We start from the raw sequence: 24,040 nt of genomic DNA, 5'->3' as shown, positions 1-24,040 counted from the left end.
CTCTGAAGTTATTTTTTTGCACCAATTTTCACCTTTTTAAAAAAAAATTGTAACAAATACTGATAAATTCCTGGGAAATTTTAAAATAAAAGCTGAAAGCAGAGGGCTTTGTTTATGGTGCAGCGTGTGCTTCAATAATTTAATTTCCCTGAGGACTTGGTGGGTTTGCCACATGTAAATACAGCCCAGATTGAGTCCCATTTTCTATTTTTGATGGGAAATGGGGACATTGGTTTGTGCTCTTCGGTTAACACGTCAGAGGATGCATCTTAATCCACAGATGCAGAGAGTTGGGATTTACTGACTTCTCCCTGATACTGACACCAAGGGTTAGATAAAGATGCATTTGTAGGTGGTAAAGTGTGACTGGTAAGTTTGCTGAAGATTTGCTGGCTCTGAGGCTTGGTCTACCAATATATGGTGGTATAATTACGTCACTTAGGGGTGTGGAAAATCGACGGGAGGGCTTCTCCCATCAGCATAGCTACCACCTCTTGGGGAGGCAGAGTACCTGTACCTCTCTCGTTGGCGTAGGTAGCATCTTCCCTGAGCGCTACAGCAGAGCTCTGCACCAATGCAGAGCTGTAAGTGTGGACAAGCCTTGAAGAGCATTGCATGAATTCTCCATGGAATTTCAGTTACCCCTGGCAATAGATTGTCTCCCCAGTTTGGCAAGCAGTAGTGCTGGATAGACTTCAGGTCCATTTTGATGGGGTCAAAATAATTTCTAAACCATCTGCATTAATTGAGTTTAATACGGTTTAGTGATTAGAGCAGGGGACTGTGTGTCAGGACACCTAGTTCTGTCCCTGAATCTACCACTGGCTTAGGCTACGTCTACACTTAAAACGCTACTGCTGTGTCACTGTAGCACTTCAGTATAGATGCTCACTACAGTGATGGGAGGGTTCTCCCATTGCTGTGTTAATCCAACCTCTCCCCCCCCCAAGAGGCGGAAGCTAGGTCGATGAAAGAACTCTTCTGTCCACCTAGCGCTTGTCTACACCAGGGGATAGGTCAGCATAGCCATGTCTCTTGGGTGTGGCTTTTTCAGACCCCTGAGGTGTAGCTGTGCCGATGTAAGACTCCAGTGTAGGCCAGCCCTTATTCCTTGCTCTTGGCCAACTCAGAGTTCCTGAGGCCTGATCTACACTAAAAAATTAGGTTGACCCAGCTACAAAGCTCATGGATGTGAAAAATCCACCCCCCAAGTGATGTAGTTAAGATGACCTATCCCCCAATGTGGAAAACGCTAGGTCTACGAAAGAATTCTTCCATGGACCGAGCTTCCACCTCCCCAGATGGCAGAACCCCTCCCATTGATGTAGGTAGGGTCTATACTGAAACGCAACAGTGAGTCAGCTGTGTTGCTGTAGTGTTCCGAGTCTAGATAAGCCCTGAGTCACTGTATTTACTCATTGGTATTGAATGATGATGATGATTCCTGCCTACTTCACTTTTAGAAACTCTGGAAAAATGAGTAGTTTTTTTCATGAGGGTTCTTGTATCCTACCTAATCTAGGGATGTAGGTGATTTTTTCTCTCTCTCACACAAAGTGTCACTCTGAAATTGGTTGGGCGTGGGTATCATTTTAATGTTGGTAGATCTGCATCAATCGCACTCACTATCAGTGCATAAAAATACATCCGTTCTGTCTGCTATCCAAAATCAAAATTGTGGTTGTGTACTTCATCCAGAGTTCTCTATTTTAAGTTAGGCATCTTTAAAATCCTTAAGTGGTGTCAGATAGGCGCTCCCCGGGTTACGCAAATCCGCACTTATGGAAAAAGTTGTGTAAGCTATAAGTATTTTTTGTTTTGGTTTGGTTGGGGGGGGTGTTGTTTTTTGTTGTTTTGGTTTTCATAATGGTCGGGTATACGTTCCCGAGTTACGCAAGGCGTTCTGGAACGGAACACTTGCGTAAGTCGGGGAGTATCTGTAACTTTTTGAATAGGATCCTCCATACCTCTTGTCACTGTTTGCAATGCTGTACACACAGATTATGCTGTTACTGCTTGTTCTAGGCCATTGGAAGTTTTCACTGAGGAAGGCATCTTTAGTACAGAGTTAACTCAAGTGATCTACGCAGAGTAAAGAGTGCAGGATTTGACCCTGAGAGAGAGAGAGAGAGCAGGCTGAGGTTACGTGATTAAATCACATATAAGGCAGTTCAAAGAGACCATTTTTTGTGGGCAGTTTAGGCATGTTTGTTCTGATGTTGATTTTCAAGGGACTAGTTAGAACTTCTCCGTTTCTCTGGCAACTTGAAAGAAACACCACCTTTTACCTTAGAGGCAGACAAGTTGCCAGGAAATGTACTCTTCGTTCTTTTTTGCTGATACACTAACACAGCTACCACTCTGAGACCAGGACATGATGTGGGTTTCAGAGTAAAAGAATGGAGATTAAAACCACATGCTGTTCTTTAGCTCGGCATCTCATCCACTAGTTTGAATGTCATCTGCTCTAGGTTTTTGGATGTAAGCCGGATTCATTATGCTATGGAATTATCACTAGCTTCCCTGGGTGTGCTCTTTTACCTGCCTAATTAACTTTGATGTGGGGATATATATTCAGATTAAAGTTTGGTTTGCTTTGCTTTAATGTGGTTGAATAATACGGTTTCCGCTTATTCTCAATCATGTTTTTATTCTAACATTCAGCTTTTCAAACAGGAGTGTATTTAATGCATGGGGCGTATTAAGACGGGCATGGTATCATCTATTTGAACTGATCCCACTCTCACTGAAAGTGCTGGGGTTCCTTAAAGACCATCTTTAGCCAGGGCATGGGTTTTACAACTCATTGGAGAGCTGGTACCTCTAGCAGTACAGTGCCTACTAACTCTTTGCAGAGGTATTGATATACTGCTGACTGAAAGTAAAGAGCGCCCCCTGCTGAAGCACCAACACCCGCACTTCCTGCAGTATGAAAGTGGTGGCTGGAGACTTCCCACCCAACTACTATAATTTAAAAAAATTAAGTTCTTTGAAATTTGCTTCCCCAGAAAAATATCTTTCTCTTCTATCCAAGGGAATTTGTCTGGCTGAAAATATACCCTTAGGCTTTTTATTTTGTGTGTGTGTGCGCGCGCGTGAGAGGGCGAGAGAAAAGGGCTGAGAAGTCAGCTGTGCGTGCCCCTCTAACATATTCCTTCTGTGTTTACAGGGAGAACTCATCACTTTCTATTACTATTGGAAGAAAACCCCTGAAGCAGCAAGTTCCCGAGCCCACCGCAGGCATCGAAGGCAGGCCGTGTTTCGGAGAATTAAGACTCGAACTGCTTCCACTCCAGTCAACACTCCCTCCAGGCCACCCTCTAGCGAATTCTGTAAGTGGAAGCGAAAAGCCGCGCGTTTATCTTTGTTTAGATGCACAGAACTGCAGTAATGTAGTGGCTGTCTGCCTTCAGCTGAATAAAGCAAGAAAATGGAGTTCAGGCTCTTGGCTTCTCCTGTTCCCACACCATTATGCCTGAGGATAGCAGGTGTCTGTGATCAGCAAGGGATGTTTTGTACCATGTGCAATGCAGTGCTTAGGCACAGAAGCCCAGTGTAAGGATGGAGACTTTGACTAGGCTCTGAATTTCCCTGTTTGTTATAGTTGCTTGTGTGTGTTGCATTTTCCCTGGGATTATTCTAGGAACAGCGCTTAGAAAAGGCGAGAAATAAAGCAAACTTTCCTCTGCAAACAGTGTTTCATGACCATACTTTCTGCTCTTTACAACTCATGCCACGTTATAGTCAGTATTGGTATAGCTTCACAAATCTAAGGCTATGTGCACGCTACACTCTGTGTCGGCATAACTTACATCGCTCCTTGGTGTGAAAAACCACCTCCCGGAGCGACATAAATTACACCGACGTAGCACTGTGCACACAAGCGCTGTTGGTGGGAGAGTTTCTCCTGGCAACAGAGCTTCTGCCGCTCTCAGGGGTGGTTTTATTATGCCAACAGAAGAGCTCTCCCGTCGGCATCGAGCGTCTTCACCAGACAGGTGCTGCAGGTTTATCAGTCCAGCCATGCTGCTGCAGCACTGTATGTATAGACGTGGCCTTAGAAGCACCGTGATCTTGATTGTTCAGGTGCTTTTGGCTCAAAGAATAATTACAGAGCCCGGTGCCGTCTAGCACATCACTAAGTGTTATGGCATCACTGATGTCAATATGGCTGTACGCATTATACCATAAATGGTTATTCAGTCAACTAGTGCAAAATAAAAGTCTCTTCTAATTTTTCCTTTTCCTTCTTTTCTTTGCTTACTCAGTGGACTTGAGCTCAGCCAGCGAAGATGATTTTGACAGCGAGGACAGTGAACAGGAACTGAAGGGTTACGCCTGTCGTCACTGCTTCACTACCAGTATGCACTTGATGTATCTCTTTGCCTTGTGCTAGAGCCTGTTCAACACAGCTTCATCCAAGCAAGAGCAGTTCTCATGCCTGTATAGCGATTCTAAAAACATAATGATGGATCAGCCAAAATATGCACCATTCTAGCAGACAGTTAATCATGATTTACCATTGCAAATTAGTATTACAGTGATGGGAGAGGATCCTGGAAGTTAGACATTTAAGCAGTAATGCATACATGTCTAAACAGAGTCCCTTATATAATCCATTTACTGCATAGCAAATCAATATTTGACTGTGACTGTCAAGATACATAACACATGTTCATGACGCATCAAGGCTTTTCTGCATCAGCTTCACTCCTTTAAGTACTCCTGAAAGCCCTCTGATGCTTGTGCATATGCATAGAGTGCATGCTGAGAGCCCGGAGGTAAGTAAGGGAAGAGAGAGATGAAATGTTCATGACGCATTTAACTTTTAGAAACCAAGACCTTGAAGAAAGAATAGCTGCCTAACAGACTCCCCAAATGCTGCAGAAGAGTCTTTTTATTTTTCTTTTATTATTTTTCAAAGCAGCAGGTGTCTATTTAATTAAAGAAATAGTCTGTAATTGAAGGATGGTAAATGTTAACTTAAACATGAAGTCACCCTGGAACAGGCAATGATTTCCAGAGAAATCTTAGGCTTAGTCACCAGTAAAGGCTGGTAGTCTTCCAATTTGTATTAAATGCAAAGTGTACGTGTTCTGTATCTAATAGATTGTATATTTCCAACCCCATCCCTTTTCCAACAAAAGCCTCCAAGGACTGGCACCACGGCGGTCGCGAAAACATCTTGCTGTGCACTGACTGCCGCATCCACTTCAAGAAGTACGGAGAGCTCCCGCCCATCGAGAAACCAGTGGACCCTCCGCCCTTTATGTTTAAGCCTGTCAAAGAGGAAGATGATGGACTCAGCGGAAAGCATAGCATGAGGACGAGGCGGAGTCGAGGCTCGGTAGGCCCATCCCTCTTCATTACCTGTGCATTCAGGCTCCTCCCTGAGGGAAAGGTGCAGGTTGGAAAGTTCTGAACGTAGAGAGTCGTATTTGCAAATAGGCTTCTAAAACTGCACTTACAATCTCTTCCCTGCCAATCTGCTTTTGGGCATGCCTGCCATATTTGTAGTCACAAATGCAGTTGCATGTGTGCAGAATTTTGGAGGTCTTTTTGAAAAATTGGCCCGAGCTAGCTCCCCTTGGAGAGTTGTAGTCAAACTTGGTGTATATTTAATGTCCCAAACACACACCCTTCTTTTTTGTTGAATGGGTGAAGGTAGCTTGCCATCATCAAAGAAGGTAAATGGCCAGAATATGCAGCAGAATTCACACTGGTACCTGTCTTCCTGCTTGTTGGGTTCCTTCAGCGGTAATCATGGGACACATTTTAAAGGAAGAATTTTAAAAGTTTAAATGCTGCTTCTTTTTGTGCTTACCAAATGTTTTCCCCACACCACTGAAGTTAAAAATCTCATTGTCTAAATATAAAATAATCATAGTCTTGGACATAAAGGTATGGTAGTCTGTCCCCAAAGGCTTTACCCACAGTAATATGCTGATGTGGAGTCACTTGTGGAGAGCGAACTTACTGCTCAACAGGGTTGGAGGGGAAACTTCAGCTTGTTTGGGGCTGGCCATCCATAAACCTTGATTGACTGGGACTGTCAGACAGTAACAGCATTCTTTTTTCACTAGCCTCCCCCCTTCACCTTTCTGGGCATGTTAATGTTGTCGTTGCTGCCAAATACCTTGTCAGGTTGCGCTGTCAGCTCACGTTGGCTTCATTATTTTTATGGTAGCCAGTCATCCAAACAGCTGCTAAATTAGGAGGGAACAGATGAAATGGCATTAATTATTGCTACAAAATCTACTGTGATTCTGATTGCCTAGCAGAAACACATTGAAGCTGTTAGTGGCTTTAGGAACTGCTCTGGGCTGCCCGAATGCCTTATCTCTCTAGGTCACTCTCATATCCGTCTTGGTTTATGACAGCAGATTTTTTTTTTTTTTAAGATGGAACATTGGGGGCGGGGAGGTTTCCCTCCCCCTTAGAAAGAGATGCCTAGCATGTGAACAGCAGCTGTAGGAACATCTTTCTAATGTTCTCATTTCAAGCAGACACTACTTAATAAAATAAGCAGCACTTCATGATTTTGTATAGACAAGTTAAGGATTTGCCTCCTTTCATTTTAAACCCAAATGAGCCTTCCAGGACAGATTGTAAAAACATGTAACGCTCTTGGTTTTTCATTTCTCAGGCACTGAGCTGGAGCGTGCAGCCTTGCAGTAACTTGGGGATAAAGCAAAAGATTTGGGAAAATGCTGGTTTATTTATATGCTTTTTATTTGTATTAAATTGATAGATGTCTACACTACGTAGTGGTCGTAAAAAGCAGCCAGCCAGCCCCGATGGTAGAGCCTCACCCACCAACGAAGACATCAGATCCAGTGGCCGCAACTCTCCCAGTGCTGCTAGTACCTCCAGTAATGACAGCAAAGCAGATTCTGTGAAGAAGTCCACCAAGGTAAAAAGCTGCTTGAGATTTGTTGTCCTTGGTTCAGGATCGGGGCTGGTTTTAGGTCAGTGAGTTCAGTTTAGGAGCTTGGAGCAGGCCAGAGACCTAGGTTTGACCTGGGGGATTTTTGCTTTCCTGCATGTACAGAAGGCCTGGGATTTGGACCTGAGAGTAGATGTTGCTAGTCGTGGTGACAGTGATCAGAGCTGTTCTGTACGTACAGGCGGACACATGCTGGTGATGAGCAGATTTTTTTTAATAAACACACACTCTTTATATACTAAAGAAGTGAATGGCCAACGCCTTAGACATCCTCTGGTACTGTTATTCTGAAAGCACACCCATACCCACACACCTGACATGTTAGACTTTCAATAAGCACAGAGACCCTCACAAGAAATTACTAAAGAAACCAAGAAGTCCTGGGGCAAAGAGCACCGCATTGTGATGAACCGAAAACTGGCAAAGAGACAGGACACAGAAGGAATAAGTGGTTAGTTTTCATCATGGCAGAAGGTTAACAGCAGGTTGTCTTCAGGTTCATGCTAGGACTGGTGATGATTACCGTATTTATCTATAGTCTGGAAAAGTGGGTGAGGGGGAAAGGTGGCAAAATTTGCAGGCAGCACAAAATTAGTCAAGAGGAACTTCAAAGGGACTAACCACGCTAGGTGAATGAGCAGCACGATAGCTGAAATTCAGTGTTGATAAATGCAAAATAATGTATGTTGGAGGGAGACTCTGAAGTAGTCGTACACCTTAGAGTTCTTAATTAACCGTGTCAACTCAGAAAAGGGACTTGGGCAGTAATTTAGACAGTACATCCAAGATCTCTGCTCAATGTATACCTGCAATCAGCAAACAAACAGTGTTATGAGACATGAGGAGTGGGATGTAGAATCATACAATAAATATAATGCCATTATATAAATCAATAATACTTCCTCATCTGAAATATCATCCTATCTCAAAAGGATACTGTGGAATTAGAAGGAATTCAGAGAAGGCTGACAGGAATGATTAGTGACATAGAAAAAACCTCTGCTGGAGAGAGACTGAAAGATTGTGATTTAGAAAGGAGACAAATGAGAGAGGACATGATACAAGTATATAACATAACTAATAGTCTAGAGAGGGTAGGATCAGGAACGCCTGTTCTTGCCTCATAACACACAAACTAGGGGGACAGTGAGTGAAATTAAATTTTAAAAGTGACAGGTTGAAAACTGATAAATATTTTTCATACATGGTAATCAGACTGTGGAACTCATTGCCATATGATATCAAGACTGAGAACTTAGCCAGATTCTGAGAGATCAAACATTTATTTGGATAACAAGAATATTGAATGTTACAGCTCGTATTAATAAACAGTGTTGGAAGGGATATAAAACTTCACATTTCAGGGCTTCAGCCAGTCTCATGCGGGTACAGATTATCCCACATCTCCCTGCTGCAGAGTACTTGCACCTTCCTCTGAAGCTTCTGGTGCTGGCCACTGTCAGACATAGGATATCGGATTAGACAGACTTTTGGTCTGATCCAGTCTGGCAAATTGTATGGGACTTCTTATGGCATTTGGACCTTGATATAGGTCAAAGGGGTAGGACCAGCACTTTCCCTTTTAAATATATTCCTGTTTAGAAATCTGAGTTTAAAATAATAATGTCGTGATAAGGTTTCTGTTCAGGTTGTCCACTTACTCCCACTCGGCTGTGTAAGGGATGCTGTGAGGGAATGACTTGCAAGCTGCCTCCCAGCTTGCTGTCCTCCGAGGCAGAACTGTCGCTCCATTCTGTGCCCCCAGTTAAATTTGGACATGTGAAAGCCTATGGGGAACAGCTCCTACCAGATGGGGAAATGCCTCAGCAGCTCCAGAACGCAGATCCCTGTCCTCCCCTTCAAACGAGGGAAGAGACATATTGAATTATCATTAAATACTGACTGAATCAACCTCTGATCAGCTTTCCGCCTCCATAGGAACTTTCCTGGGTTGTTAGCATCAGTATGAAGCCTCCCAGTGTGAGTAAGTGCTCCATTTAGCGTCGCTTTAACTTCCCTAATAAACTGTTCCTGTCTGTTCTTTTGTGGCAGAAGATAAAAGAAGAGGCATCTTCTCCTCTCAAGAGTTCCAAGCGCCAGCGGGAAAAGACAGCATCTGACACAGACGAACCAGAGAGAACCACTGCCAAAAAATCCAAAACTCAAGTGAGTCCCTGTGGCAGAGCAGCAGTCCTGCCTGTACCCTTCTGAACAGGGTGTGCACTCCACTGGTGGCTAAAATTGGCCACCGCCATCTCCCCACAGAATAGAGAGAATCTAAAATCCAAACCCAACAACAAACCAGAAACGCAACATTGATTTAAAGAGCTTCCAAAGTGCCAGAACAGCAAATTGTAATTTAATCTGTGGCTGGAAAGCAACCCTTCTTAATGCATTCCTTCTGCAGGGAGAGGAAGGGAAGGACGTGGGTAGGGACTGACGCCCAGGCGTCTTCTTTTTTCACATTAGTATCTCCAGGATCTTAGCACACTCTGATTTTAGCTTTTTTCTTTTTGTTAACCTGTGTCCAAATTTTATTTCAGTGTCTGTTTTTTCTCTTTCCTGTACCTCTCAGCAACAAGTTAGAAGGAACCCAAATGATACTAAATTAGCAAAGCGAGAGCCCTCTTTAGATAGGTCTAAAATTAACATGAGTCCTTGGCCACAGGAACCCTAAAAGAGCGTAATGTATCTGAAGTCACTCTCAGGCCTTGTGTTTTAAATAGAAATTTAATTGTGGGGAATGCAGTTGAACAAAAAGTTCTAGGAAACCAGTTAAAAGTCTGCGAGTCCCTGAATTTTGTATATTTAATGCATGATATTCTTAGTCCATTTGTAATTGGCCAGGTTCACCCCATAGCATTGGATCTGGGATTTTCTAGCCCTCACTCCTCTATGCTGTATGCTGGCACAGGGGTTATTTACAGTGAGGGCTATGGGGTGGCTGTGCAGTAGTGTAGCATATAAACGGGTGTCTGGGGTTACACTGGCAATACCAATGGGAGCGGGTAGCTCTCCTTAGCCACGTCAGTGATTATAAGGAGACCTTTCCCCCCATCTCAACAGGAGATCAGCAGGCCAAACTCTCCCTCGGAGGGCGAGGGCGAAGGCGAGAGCTCGGATAGTCGCAGCGTCAATGACGACGGGAGCAGCGATCCAAAGGACATTGACCAGGACAACCGAAGCACGTCACCCAGTATCCCCAGCCCCCAGGACAATGAGAGTGACTCAGATTCATCTGCTCAGCAGCAGATGCTACAGGCGCAACCTCAAGTGCTCCAGGCACAGAATGTCCCTGCCCAGGCTCCACCTTCTACCCCGCCCGTATCAACACAGTTACCAACACCCATACCAGCAGCATCAAGCACCCCTACAGCTCCCCTGCAGGTTTCACCATCAGTGTCTCAGCCTCCCAGCCAGCCCCCAGCGCCGCCGCCACCTCACTCGCACATACAGCAGGCCCCTGCTTTGCACCCTCAGAGACTCCCTTCACCACACCCGCCGCTACAGCCTTTGACGGTGTCTCAGAGTCAACCCCAGGGTCCTGCCTCGTCGCAGCCACATTCACAGCCTCCGCTTCATGGCCAGGTCCAGCCTGTCCCTCATAACCTGCAGGCCCAGCCTCTCCTGCCTCATCCGGTACCTCCTCAGCCTTTCCCTCTTCCCTCACAGCCTTCTCAGTCTCAGGTTCCCCTTCAGACACAGGCTGCTTCTCACCCTCATGCTGCTCTGCAGGTTCAAGCAGTGCAGCCTGCCCTGCAAGCGCAGGCTCCACTGCAGCAAGCTCAGCCCCCTCGGGAGCAGCCCCTGCCTCCAGCACCCATGGCCATGCCTCACATCAAACCCCCTCCTACTACCCCGATCCCTCAGCTTCCCACTCCCCAGTCCCACAAGCACCCTCCCCACCTCTCCGGGCCGTCTCCGTTCTCCATGAATTCCAACCTGCCGCCACCACCTGCTCTGAAACCTCTGAGCTCCCTTTCCACCCATCACCCTCCTTCTGCGCACCCTCCTCCCTTGCAGCTGATGCCTCAGAGTCAGCCACTGCAGTCTTCTCCAGCCCAGCCTCCAGTCCTGACTCAGAGTCAAAGTCTTCCACCGGCAGCGAGCCACCCCCCAGCCAGTCTCCATCAGGTATCCTCCCAGGCACCCTTTTCTCAGCATCCATTTGTCCCTGGGGGCCCACCTTCCATCACTCCTCCATCCTGCCCCTCCACTTCCACGCCACCTTCCGTGCCTGGCGTCCCATCTCAGACATCTGTCGCCACCTCTGCGGCTTCCAGTGGAAACGTTCCAGTGGTGACGTCCTGCGCAATACCGCCTATCCAGATCAAAGAGGAGGCTCCCGATGAGGCAGAGGAACCAGAAAGCCCACCTCCCCCACCCAGAAGCCCATCGCCTGAACCTACTGTGGTCGACACACCGAGTCATGCCAGTCAATCAGCCAGGTAATGGAGGGCGTTGGCAGATTCTTCATGCTGTGCTCTGCCGTTCCACAGAGCTGCGTTAAGAGTTTCACCGCTTGCTTGCTGGCTGGGCCAGCAGGGATTGAGTATTACAGCCTTGATACCCACAGTCTCGGAATTGGGAATTTGCTGTACTGCAGCCTCTGTTTGCTGGCCTCTTTGGCAATAGAATGGTTGTCTAAGAGCCTGTCCACACTCTCTGAAAGTCTGCTAGCACTGCTCATATTGGAATAGAGTTGTTACTAGCATAGTCTCCCTAACCTGACATTCAAGTATTAAATCACATTGTAGGTAAGACCCTGAGCGCTCCCCCCCCACCCACACAAATCCCCCTAAAACTTGCAGCAGGGTCCTGTGAATTGTATGGCAGGAACCCTGGAATTATGCACGGTCTCCCCCAAAGCTTACTGCTCTCCTGATACAGTACAGAATCCCTGGTTTATTTTTCTACAGGTGTTTTTTTACACTGCCCCCTAATATTCAGTCTCCAACATGCAGCCTATTTTTGTGTTGAAAAACATGGTTATTTCAGTTGCCTGGATGAAGCTTATGGGGCAGATTTTCCAAAGGTCAGTTGGGCACCACGGGTGCTGGGTATGTATCTCCCACTTGTGCCTTTGGAAATCTCCCCTCACTCTGTCGCCGTTTTTCAGAGAATGAAAAACCCTTATCCAGCCCAGTGTCAGCCATAGTATTCAGACTGATACTGCAGGTACCATCAGTGAGAGGTTCCTGCTAGAAGGCTAGTCTGTCTTTACACACAGTAAAGTTAGTTCCTTTCTGGGCTTTCAGGGAAGCAGCTGGTAATGTAAATCCGAAGTGTTGTGTAATTCCCCTTTGATGTGAGGCTGTCAAATCACAGACTCGCGGTCTTTCCCAGGCCTAAATTCTGTTTTCTCTCTCAGGTTCTATAAGCACCTGGATCGTGGCTACAACTCATGCGCAAGGACAGACCTGTACTTCATGCCTCTGGCAGGATCCAAACTGGCCAAGAAGAGAGAGGAGGCAATCGAGAAGGCCAAGCGGGAGGCAGAGCAGAAAGCAAGAGAAGAGAGGGAGAGGGAGAAAGAGAAGGAGAAAGAGAGGGAGAGAGAGCGGGAGCGCGAAAGAGAAGCAGAAAGAGCGGCGGTAGGTTTATCGGTCTGCCGTGCAGGATGGGTACGTTAGGATCTGTATTAAACCATGACTGTAAAATATTTGGGGATACATTTGCAAACCTCCATTAGAGTGGCTATTGCAGGCACAAGCATGGCATGGAGGGGGCAGTCGGGTGCATGTGAAGCACAGGACATTGGAGGGTGGGTGCAAGCAAATGTTTTGGGTTGTGAGCATGCCATTGGCGCATCCAGCTGGCTTGTGCCCATCCCTTTCTGCACTGGCCCCACCCACTTGAGTCTGGGCTCCCCCATAGTGGAACAGGGGGTTGTAGGCAGGTTACTGTACTGCACGTCTTCTCCTGGTGGGTCTGCAGCCCCTATTGTACTGAGAGAAGCCAGGGCTGTCGGGGGGCTGAATTGGGCCCAGTATCTACCAAACACTTTCAAGATGAAAAGTGATACCTAAATGCTAAGGAACAGTAAATACCCACTGGCTGTTGGCGAATTCTGTTGGTTCCCCTTGTGCTGCTGGCACAGAATGCCTGAGCGTCCATGGCATATCCCTTGCCTGTTGCCTGATGCACCATTTAGGGGAGCTCCCTGAAAGGGGTAGTAGGGTGAAGGCAGTGTACCTCTGAAGTTAGTCCCCTTGAAGTGTGTTTGACGTAAGAATACCTCATTTTTCTCAGCTGCGTATAATTCAAACGTTTAAGCTAATTTCTGAGTTTTGTTTTTTGTTTTGTTTATTTTGTTTTTTCATTTTACTTTGAGTTAAAAAACAAAGCCCCTGTGGTGTGGGCAGAGATAATCGAGGGCAGGGAGACCGGTCATCATGCAGTGATAATGCCTTGTTGTTTTAATTGGAAAAAAAACACACTAGAGTCTGGTTTTTTAGCAGGCTTGTGCACCTTTCTAAGGGCGGGTTGTAGTAGTTAGCAGTGGAAGATACCTACAGCCATCCAGTCCCTGCACCTGGAAGGGCAGAAAGTAGTCCGCGGTCGTCGTCCGTCTCCCATTCCTCCCTCTCTCCCCCAACCACCACCACCAATAGCAGATATATCTGACTTTGAAGCTGATACTAAACTTGATTTTAACCCAAGAACTGTGTTTGGAGACAGGTTTCCTTGGATAATTACACGGGGGTGAATCCCGCCTCTGCCCTCCCAGAACTGTTGTTGCCTCTGCACAGGCGGCAGGGGCAGGATGCTGAGACCCTGTGCAGGAGATGAGGGGTTCCCCCCACCACCACCATGCTGTGCAGCCTTGCTCTCCAGGGGCTTGCTCAATCCTAGCACACGTGGGGGAAGGCTTTTGGGAGACAGCTGTGGGTCCGTGGCTACACGTTCCCAGCAGCTATTCCCCAGCTTGGGGTGGGTGCAAGTGCTGCAGCTGTTAGAGCTTTGAGGTGCAGAGCTTGGTGGCCTGCAGGGGAGGGGAGAATCAGGTTCTTCCCCACACCACAAGAGAACGCCTTGCACTAGGCATAGTCTAGGTGTCATGGGCGGGGGTGTAGGATTATTCCTGTACTGAGCTGCAGCGAAAGGGAGAATGTGCCTGCAATTTTTTCAGCCAAATTTGTTTGTTTGGAATAAAACCTCTCCCCTTCTCTCCCCCCATTCTCCGCAGCAGAAAGTGTCCAGCTCCTCTCATGAAGGTCGCCTTGGGGAGCCCCAGCTCACTGGACCAACTCACATGAGACCTTCATTCGAACCTCCACCCACAACCATCGCCGCTGTTCCACCTTACATAGGTCCAGACACGCCTGCGTTACGGACTCTCAGCGAGTACGCCCGTCCTCACGTGATGTCACCCACAAACCGCAACCACCCATTCTTTGTTCCCCTGAACCCCACCGATCCTCTCCTGGCCTACCACATGCCCGGCCTCTATAATGTGGACCCCACCATCCGGGAGCGCGAGCTCCGGGAGCGCGAGCTCCGGGAGCGCGAGATCAGGGAAAGGGAGTTGCGAGAGAGGATGAAACCAGGCTTTGAGGTGAAACCACCCGAACTCGATGCACTGCACCCAGCTACCAACCCCATGGAGCATTTTGCCAGGCACGGCGCACTGACTATACCCCCAACAGCTGGACCCCATCCATTTGCTTCCTTCCACCCGGGTTTGAACCCCCTTGAAAGGGAGAGGCTTGCACTGGCAGGCCCCCAGTTACGGCCTGAAATGAGCTACCCCGATAGACTGGCCGCAGAAAGAATACACGCCGAGCGGATGGCGTCGCTCACCAATGACCCACTGGCACGGCTCCAGATGTTCAACGTGACGCCTCACCATCACCAACATTCACATATACATTCGCATCTACACCTCCATCAGCAGGACCCGCTACATCAAGGTGAGCCAAGGGAGCGAGCCAGAGCTCTTCCTCAGGGATGCTGACCCCTGCTGCTCTTGTAAGATCCTAGAAACGTAGAGCTGGAAGGAATCTCGAGAGGTCGTCCAGTGCAGCCCAACCCAACCCCCTGCACTGCTAAACCTAAACCATCCCTGACAGGGGGTTCTTAAAAACCTCCAATGATGTGGATTCCCTAACCTGCCTTAGAAGCCCATTCCAGAGCTTTAAAGTTAAAGTTTTCCTAATATCGAACCTAAATTTTCTTTTCTCCAGATGAAGCCCATTACTTCTTATCCTACCTTCAGTGGACATGGGAAACAGCTGGCCCTAATCCTCTTTATCATATTCCTTAACATACTGGAAGACTCTCAGGTTGCCCCTCAATTTTCTTCCCCCGCTACAGAAAGGATGTGGACAAATTGGAGAGAGTCCAGCGGAGGGAAACAAAAATTATTAGGGGGCTGGGGTACATGACTCATGAGGAGAGGCTGAGGGAACTGGGCTTATTTAGTCTGCAGAAGAGAAGAATGAGGAGGAATTTGATAGCAGCCTTCAACTACCTGAAGGGGGTTCCAAAGAGGACGGAGCTCGGCTATTCTCATTGGTGGCAGATGACAGAACAAGGAGCAATGGTCTCAAGTTGCAGTGGGGGAGGTCTAGGTTGGATATTAGGCCTTGTCTACATGGGCAAGTTACTATGCAGTAAAGCAGCTTTCTGCAATGTAACTCCCGAGGTGTACACACTACCAACCCACTTAGTGTGCAGAAACTCCTCAGTTGCAGCATTGGAGAAAAACCCATCTCCACAATGCTCCTGCGCTACATTGCCAGTGTAAACACATCAGTTTCTTTCAAGGCTGTAATTGGCCTCTGAAAGTGTCCCATAATCCCTCAAGTGGCCGCTTTGCTCATTGTTTTGAACTGGCTGTCCTGAAGGCCTGCGCCCCTCCCCTTTCAAAGCTCCATTTGACAGCCGTGGCCATGCTGATCTGTCCCAGGATACATAGCAAACCATTATTGTGGAATGCTCCTGTTGTTGAACACAGGGGCAGAGGGTGTGTGTGTGTGAGAGATTGCTGGGGAGGGAGGTCGGGGCTGAGGTTGGGGGTTCTCTCTCCCCCGCCTCAGAACTGGTTGCTTCCTGCTGCTGTCTGAACTTACAAGACAGCATGCGGACACACACCCCGTCCCCCAAAACAGTCTCTTCCCCCCCCCCAACACACACACACACTCCCTGTCTCACACTGTTCCCTGCCCCATGTGACACTGTGCCTGCCCCATGAGGCGTTGCAAACCCTTCCCAAAGCACCCTGCAGCCAGTTGCACAGTGGGATAGCTACCACAATGCACTGCTCTCTTTGCTGTTTCAAGAGCTGCTAATGTGGATACGCTCCACCATCCCAAGGAGCACAGTGTGCACACGCAACAGCAGTTTAATTCCAGCGCTTTAATAAAAGTGGTATAACTTGTTGCACAAAAACTTTGCAGTGCAGACAAAAACTATTTCACTAGGAGGGTGGTGAAGCACTGGAATGGGTTACCTAAGGAGGAGGTGGAATCTCCATCCTTAGAGGTTTTTAGTTGCTGGTTTAGCTGGGGTTGGTCCTGCTTTGAGCAGGGGGTTGGACTAGATCAGGGGTTCTCAAATGGGAGGTCGGGACCCCTCGGGGTCGTGAGGTTATTACATGGGGGGTCGCAAGCTGTCAACCTCTATCCCAAACCCCACTTTTCCTCCAGCATTTATAATGGTGTTAAATATATTAAAAAGTGTGTTTAACTTATTAGGGGGGTTGCACTCAGAGGCTTGCTGTGTGAAAGGGGTCGCCAGTAAAAAAAAGTTTGAGACCCACTGGACTGGATGACCTCCTGAGGTCTCTTCCAACTCTAATCTTCTGTGTTTCTTTTCTCAATTATACATGCCCAGTTTTTTAAACCTTGCCTCAGAGGTCAGGTTTTCTAAATCTTTTATCGTTGTTGTTGCTTTCCTCTGAACTGTCCAATTTGTCCACATCTTTACTAAGTTGTGGCATCCAGAATTAGACACAGGTACTCCAGCTGAGGCCTTGCTAGTGCTGAGTAGAGGGGGACAATTACCTGTCGTGTCTTACATACAAATGCCTGTTAGTGCACCCCAGAATGGTATTAACCTTTTTGCAACTGGATCACATTGTTGACTCTCATTCAATTTGTGATGCACTATACCCACCGGATTCTTTTCAGCAGTGCTACCTGCCGCCTATCCAGTTATTCCTTGTTTTGTAGTTATGCGTTTGATTTGTTTCCTTCCTATGCGTAGTACTCTGCATTTATCTTCATGGAATTTCATCTTGTTGATTTCAGACCAATTCTCCTATTTGTCAAGGTTGTTCTGAATTTTAATCCAGTCCTCCAATGTGCTTGCAACCCCTCCCGTTTTAGTGTCATCTGCGTATTTTATACGCATACTCTCTACTCCAGTATCCAATTCATTAATGAAAATATTGAATAGTACCAGATCCAAGAGCCTTCTGCCCAACTCATGGGGTCGTATCCCATGACTCGGGAACTATGCACAGCATAATCTCCAGCTGTGTCTGCGTGACAACTGTATCCAGGTCTATACAAGGTTGTGACACATGGGTGTGGCCCCACCCTGAATAACATTGTTATCTCTATACCCTGTGGAGACAAATAGTTATAATTGTGTTTGATCTCTCATAGACACCTGCTTTTTCCTGTCCACGCAGGCAAAGGGAAACCACAACACAATGCAGCTGGGACACAACCGTGTTTAAATAACAGGATTATTTTTTTATTTTAGGCATTTCGTCTCTGTATAAATGGCACAGGCCTCCCTTGTAATAACCTTGGTATTTTACACCCACATATTTAACCCTTCCCTGTACTAGGATTGGATCAGGTCGTTGCTGAGCACGAGGCAAGTTTTCAGCAGCCAGTAACACTCTTCATGCACTAAGGCCTTGTCCAAAATTCTCCCTCTGTTGGTCTAGAACTGGTGCGGCCCAATCAGCAGTGGCAGCACTAGTGTAGACTGAATGCAGACAGTGGTTAAAACTGCTCCCTGTATACCTTTGTACACAGTTAGTAGTTCATACCCTGGTATGCACGCCAGTGAGAGCGCTACACACCGAATACTAGCACCTAGACGTCAGTGAGCTCTCTAGCTGTCTCAGGCTGGAAAATTGGAGGGTTGGAGTTGTTGAGCCAGAGTGAATTTAAAACAATTGGTTACTAAAATATTGCATGATAAAAGTGTGGGTGGGTATGGGGCGTGCACCTGCTTTCTCTTTGGTGGCTGTTCAAGCAGTTGCCTGTGAGAAGTTCAGCTGAGACAAACAGGACAAGTCTGCATCCCTTTTTTCATGTAAAGTGGCAGCTCTCTCTGATGTGAAGGACATTGCTATGGATGTCTGTCTATTTTCCAAACTTAGGGTGCTGGTAAAATAAAGCGACAGCAAATTTGGGAGAAACCGAAGTGAGCGCATAAATCACCTTCCGATGGATCAAAGGGTAATTGTAAATAGCATGATGATAGCAAACCTCAGGCTATCTGGGGAGGAGGATGTTTGGAAATGAGGATAAGGAGATAACACCAGTGATAAGCAGTAAGTTAGCATGTGTCCTGCCAAATAAGCAGCATATTGATTTGCCCTGATCAGAGATTAAGGCGATCGGAAGTGGAAGATAATAGTGCCAATTAAGCATCCAAATCCAAAATGGTGTTATTAAATAAGAGGCCTTTCAAAATCAGCAAGGGCCGTGGTCGGTCTGTGAGATGGGGAGGTGTAAATGGGTACGTTTAGTCGATGTTTTTATATAGCTGCTGGGTTTGTGAAAAATCCCACAACCCCACGCTGCAGAGGAAGGTCACTGCCAGTCTGACCTGGGGCAGGGGGCTCCGTTCTGACCCCACATATGATGACCAGTTAGACCCTGAGCCTGTGAGCAGGAACCAGTCAGCCAAGCATCTGAGAGAATTCTCAGTTCCTCCTCAGAGCCCTAGCCCTTCTCTTCCTGTGTCCAGTCTACAGCCATGGCCATTCCTGATGCTTCAGAGGAAGGAGCTAAAAAGAAAAAAAAACACCCCAGAATGCACTGGGGGAGGAGGGGAATTTATACACTTATTACTTTGGCAGATTTCTGGTGCAGGTTACATATCATCCCTCCGTCCCGTGGAGGGAGGGCGTCAAGGCTCTGGGTAGGTCTGCATCACAAACTGAGGTGTAATTGTAGCTTTAATCTAGCTAGTGCGGGTAACGATAGTAATGAGGTTGTGGCAGTACAGGCTAGCTGCCTCGGTACAAGCTCACCAGGGACCCTGTACATACTCGGATTGTCGGTCCACACAAGTCCATGCCACCACACCTACGCTACTGTTGTTACCCATGCTAGCTTGATTAAAGCTCGGCTGGGTATGCCTACCTGTGCTACAATTACACCTGATTTGCAGGGTAGACATACGCTCTGGCCCTCTTGTTGACATCTGTGGTGATTCTCCTCTCTCTTTATCTCCCATTTATCTATTTGTCTTGACTATGTCAACACCATAACTTCCTAGTGCTGACTACATAAAGCAGGCCTCCCTACTTCAGCTCTCTGAATCTGACATCTCTTGTTGGTTGTTACAACCGCACCCTTCTGCCCCCTTGATGTGCAGTTTACGACCCCTTACCAACACATAGTTTACACCCAATTTTGGTGTAATCATAGTGTCTAGTGCAATGCAAAACCTCTGCACCGTTCAAAGAAACTGGCAGTCTGTGCTGAGGTGTGACCTCAGTATATAGTAGTAGCTGCAGTGAAACGGATGTGGGGAGGAGATTTTACCTCTTTAGCCTTTCTGCACTGCTTGTGCAACTGGAATAGACTTTCCTTCACGCTTATCAGAAAGTTCCTACATCTAAGCTTGGGGACCTTCTTCATTAGAATGTGCTCAGTTCTAAAATGTTGGTTTTAGATCCCCAGAAGTGATTGGTGAAATAACTTGGTATCTTGTTAGGTGTCAAGACAAAGAGCCTGGAAAGTCACTCATTTGGCTGAGTAGCTCTGAGTGATGTCACTACATCGGGGATTTGGAGGATGGGCAACCAAAGCAAGATTTCCACATTTTCTGATAGCAAACTGGTGGAGAAAGGTTAAATAAGGCGCCAAATAATTCAGCAGCAAGGTCAGACGTGAAAGCGATTCAAGTACGTGGTGTACAGTTCCTGGGACAAACGTACTGCAGATGTACTTGTGCCAGCAAATATAGCATAATGAGTCTTGGAGCGTGTGAATTAAAAATAGATGGTGTCTCTGTTTCCTGGGTTAGGAAGGGAATTTGAGAGCTATTGCAGAAAGTGCTAGTGTGTGCATCAAAGAAGGCAAGTGATACGCAGTTGTATTTCAGTAGAAATGTAGCTGGGAGTTGGTAGTGTTGATGCAGTACCTAAAGGCACTACTAGGTGGAACTTGCACAGTGTTCCGCATTCTGTGTGCGCTGCTCTGGAGGTCAGAGGATGGATTGCACCAAATATCAAGTCTTATGGGTTGTAAAGGGGCAGGATTGACATAGTTTGGACTGCAGTTGTGCAGATGAATAGGGTTGATTTGCATTGACTTTATGGCTACAGACACTTGAATGCTGGAATATGTTAACTTTTAAAGGAGAAGAAATAAGTGTCTGACACAGAGCATGTCTACACACGGTTTTTATCTTCAATTAATTGGTTGCTTATTAACTCAAGGTAGCTAATGCATTTGCTAAGGCCAGCATGGACACTCTACAAGTGTTTGTTCCAGGACACACATGTTTGTGGTGTACCCCCAAGGCCCAGCCTGGAGTGTTCACCAGCCTGTACAAACTTGTTAGCTACCTCAGGTGCATGGGCAGTCCACTAACTCAAGGTAGAAAACTCTGGTGTGACCCACAAAGGGCAGTTATGCCGTTGAGTGAGCTACTGTAATTAAGTCACTGAAGCACTATGCCCCAGGGTGTGCACTATTTCAGAATTAAGATCTTAGCTCAAGGAAGGAAAGTAGGGGGTCGGTCTGAGTGATGGGCAACCCTGACATAGTTACTCATATTGCACTATTCTTACAGGTTGCACGTGTGTGCGCGCGCGCTTAGAAACAGGAGGAGTATTGGGATTGAAATGACCATGGGAGACTGCTTTCTGCTAATATGCAATCTCCATGCATACTTCTAGCGGATTAAATGCAGGGGATTTGCCATGCACTGATGGGTAAATATTGTCATGGTTTCATCCTCTTAGTAAAGTGACATTAGAGGAATTGCCTACAAGTGAGGACAAATAAGGAGGGGGGTGGTTAGGCTGGCAGCTCCCTGGAGCTGACACTGTCTGATTTGGAGAATGGAGGGTTTGAGAGCTTCCTGTCTGTCCAGAGTAGTATTACGAGGGTGCTCAGTTGTTAAGCCCTTTTGACCTGAGGATTGTCGGTGATCCTTTGACTTGTACTTATGTGCTAGTGGAAGGCAAGAAGATATTTACAGCCAGCGTTTTCTTATAAACTTCTGAAAAGACAAATTTTGCCTTAGAATCTTGGTTTAACTGTATTAGCATGCGATTCTGCCTCAGTGTGTGTGTAGGGGGAAGAAGGAGGCTGCTAACAATGAATGCGTAAGTGGTTTTGCTATTTGATTTTTCCTGTCACTTGGTAGATTTCTTTTTCCTTATTGAAATGGAAAGCCGGGAGTTGTTGCTTTACCAATTAAGACTGTTTGGCAAGCAGATGTCACTTCAAACACTTGAAGATAGAGAAGTGGGCTTCAAGTCAGATGGAGCGAAGCTCCAGATAATTACACACCGATTAAGCCAGATACTGCACAAGCTCAAGCGGTAACATGGCTTTTGTTCCCCAAAGGGTGAAGCTTCCCCAAGCAGTTGGTTACCTTCCTTTTTATCTTCTTTTCTAGGTTCAGCAGGACCTGTTCACCCGCTGGTGGATCCCTTGGCAGCTGGACCCCACTTGGCACGTTTTCCCTACCCTCCTGGTACCATCCCCAACCCACTGCTAGGGCAGCCACCACACGAGCATGAAATGCTCCGACACCCAGTCTTCGGTGAGAATGTTTCACTGACCTTCCTCTAGGCAGTGCTTGCTCCGAGCTCGGTCTAGATGTGCAGTGGAGGGAATTGGGGGCTTTAATTCTTATGCTTTTGCGCTCGTTGTTTTTAAACTGAACGTTTTTATGTTACAACTCTTGAGACCTCCTGTTTTATTGCTGATACATCCACTGGAACTGGATCCTAGTAGCAGCTTTAGGGAAGCCATGAGGTGTGGCATTTAGAACAGTGGGCAGACTGGAAATCAGTATTCTAATTCCAAATTCTGCCACTGATTTGCTGTATAACCTCAGGCAAGTTGCTTAACCACTCGGCACATCTGTTTCCCCATCTATGAAATGGGAATGTGGGGGGATAATGCTCTGCTTTACATACCTTGCAGGGCAGCGAGAACCAGTTAATGATTGTAAAGGACATAAATGTGATGTCTCTTGCAGGTACCCCCTACCCACGAGACCTGCCTGGTGCTATCCCACCTCCAATGTCAGCAGCCCATCAACTGCAGGCCATGCATGCCCAGTCAGCAGAGCTGCAAAGACTGGCTATGGAGCAGCAGTGGTTGCACGGGCATCCCCACATGCACGGGGGGCATCTACCAAGTCAGGAAGATTATTACAGGTGAGAGATGCAATGGAGAAGCAGCTAGAAGCTCTGTTACTGTTTCCCTGAATTTTTCCGCCTGAGGCGTCCCCTCCCCGCAGCCTGCAGCCCATACATGTGGTCGGTGTGACCTTAACATGCTTGGAGAAAAAGCTAATTTGGTGTGGAGGTGTCACGGCGCCACAGTCTCGGTGCTCTGAAACCGCTCTGAATGAAGTCAGAGAGGACTGTGGTGCAGTGTCTCCCCCCTCAGGGCACACTCTCACCAGGGCAAGAAGCCTTCTCGGCTTCAGCGCTTCCTGGGTCTGGCCTCGGAGTATTCAGCACCCTGTTCACACCGTAAGCATCCCGTGGTGAGTCCACCTGGAAGGGAAACGTGGGGAGCCTTACACACCCCAAAAGGCCATGCACCCCACTTTGCAGTCAGCAGTGACTCTCAGCGTATAAAACAGAAGAGTTTATTAGTTGATGAGAACACAGTGTAGAACAGATCTTGTTAGCACAGAAATCAGGAACATTCAGCAGAAACCAACTTCGGGGGATCCAGCGCTCAGAGCCCTGGGTTTTCCCCCCTGAGTCCCAAAACAAGAGACCGGCCAGTTTCCAGCAGCCCAGTTTCAGTCACTTCCACCTGCCCTGCCTCTGGGCTTTGTCTATTTCCCGGACGAACAGGTCACCTAGTCTCTTTGTTCTCCAACACCTTCTGCTAGCCCCTTGCAGAGAAGGGGGGCTGGCCATCATTTGCCAGGACACAGTTTGTCGGCCATTTTCTATGGCCTGTCAGCCAGTCACACCTGCCCTCTGGGAGTCTCTGCAATGATCACACTCCCTTATCCCACCCCCTAGATGCTTGAGTAATACATAGGGGAAACTGAGGCCTGCACACACAGTAGTCAGCAAAAACATTAAGAACATTCCCACTTTGTCACAGGAGAATGGGAGAGCTTTTGGAAACTAGACCAGAATAATTGGCGTAAGGAATAAACTAGCTGTGTCATGCTCAGAATTAGCTTTGCTTTTAGTGACATTTATTATGATTGCTATTTCCCCACTTCCTCCCCTTGAAGAAAAAAAAAACACCTTATGAACAGAAATAAGAGAGGAATTCACCAGCAAGTAAATCTGAACAAATTATTGATGGGCGACAGTTGATGAAAGCATAACTAATACAGACGCTGGACGAATGGCTGAGCAGATCTCGACCGGTCATGCAAGTTCCTCCTCTCCCAAAATTATTATATTGCGATGGTTTTCCTCGCTTTCCCCCATTTGTCTTCACTGGAAGACCTCTTGTTTCTGTTTTGCAATGGCGGCTGGCAATCTGCAGAAAGGGACTCACCACCTACGGCATTCAGCAAGGTTCACTCTTTGTGTTGCTTCGTAGTGAGGATGGCTGAGCAGCAGCCTGGCATGTGCTAGCCTCATGCCCCCTTTGCTTTGGCGTCTCAAACCTTGTCTGCTCTGGAAAATTACCTGTTGTGACATCAGGTGACAGTACTGGCAGCTGACCTAAT

General features: G+C 47.1%; 1 protein-coding gene across 10 annotated transcripts in view; it reads left to right on the top strand.

Moving 5' to 3' along the window:
- The window catches only part of RERE (arginine-glutamic acid dipeptide repeats), a 449,440-nt gene that overhangs the window by 366,496 nt on the left and 58,904 nt on the right, over positions 1-24,040 (top strand). For 7 of the 10 annotated variants that reach the window (XM_044996656.1, XM_044996649.1, XM_044996652.1 and 4 more), the window contains 10 exons: positions 3,170-3,332; positions 4,269-4,361; positions 5,148-5,347; positions 6,752-6,913; positions 8,999-9,112; positions 10,013-11,394; positions 12,318-12,570; positions 14,136-14,859; positions 21,776-21,922; positions 22,364-22,544. In XM_044996656.1, the coding sequence (XP_044852591.1) occupies positions 3,170-3,332; positions 4,269-4,361; positions 5,148-5,347; positions 6,752-6,913; positions 8,999-9,112; positions 10,013-11,394; positions 12,318-12,570; positions 14,136-14,859; positions 21,776-21,922; positions 22,364-22,544 (3,419 nt within the window). The remainder of the gene's footprint in view (positions 1-3,169; positions 3,333-4,268; positions 4,362-5,147; positions 5,348-6,751; positions 6,914-8,998; positions 9,113-10,012; positions 11,395-12,317; positions 12,571-14,135; positions 14,860-21,775; positions 21,923-22,363; positions 22,545-24,040) is intronic. The other 3 variants (XM_044996655.1, XM_044996658.1, XM_044996657.1) reach the window with 3 other exon arrangements.

The sequence above is a fragment of the Mauremys mutica genome, chromosome 21 (genome assembly GCF_020497125.1).
Source record: "Mauremys mutica isolate MM-2020 ecotype Southern chromosome 21, ASM2049712v1, whole genome shotgun sequence".
Lineage (NCBI taxonomy): Eukaryota > Metazoa > Chordata > Testudines > Geoemydidae > Mauremys > Mauremys mutica.
This window is presented reverse-complemented; position numbering and strand designations above follow the sequence as displayed.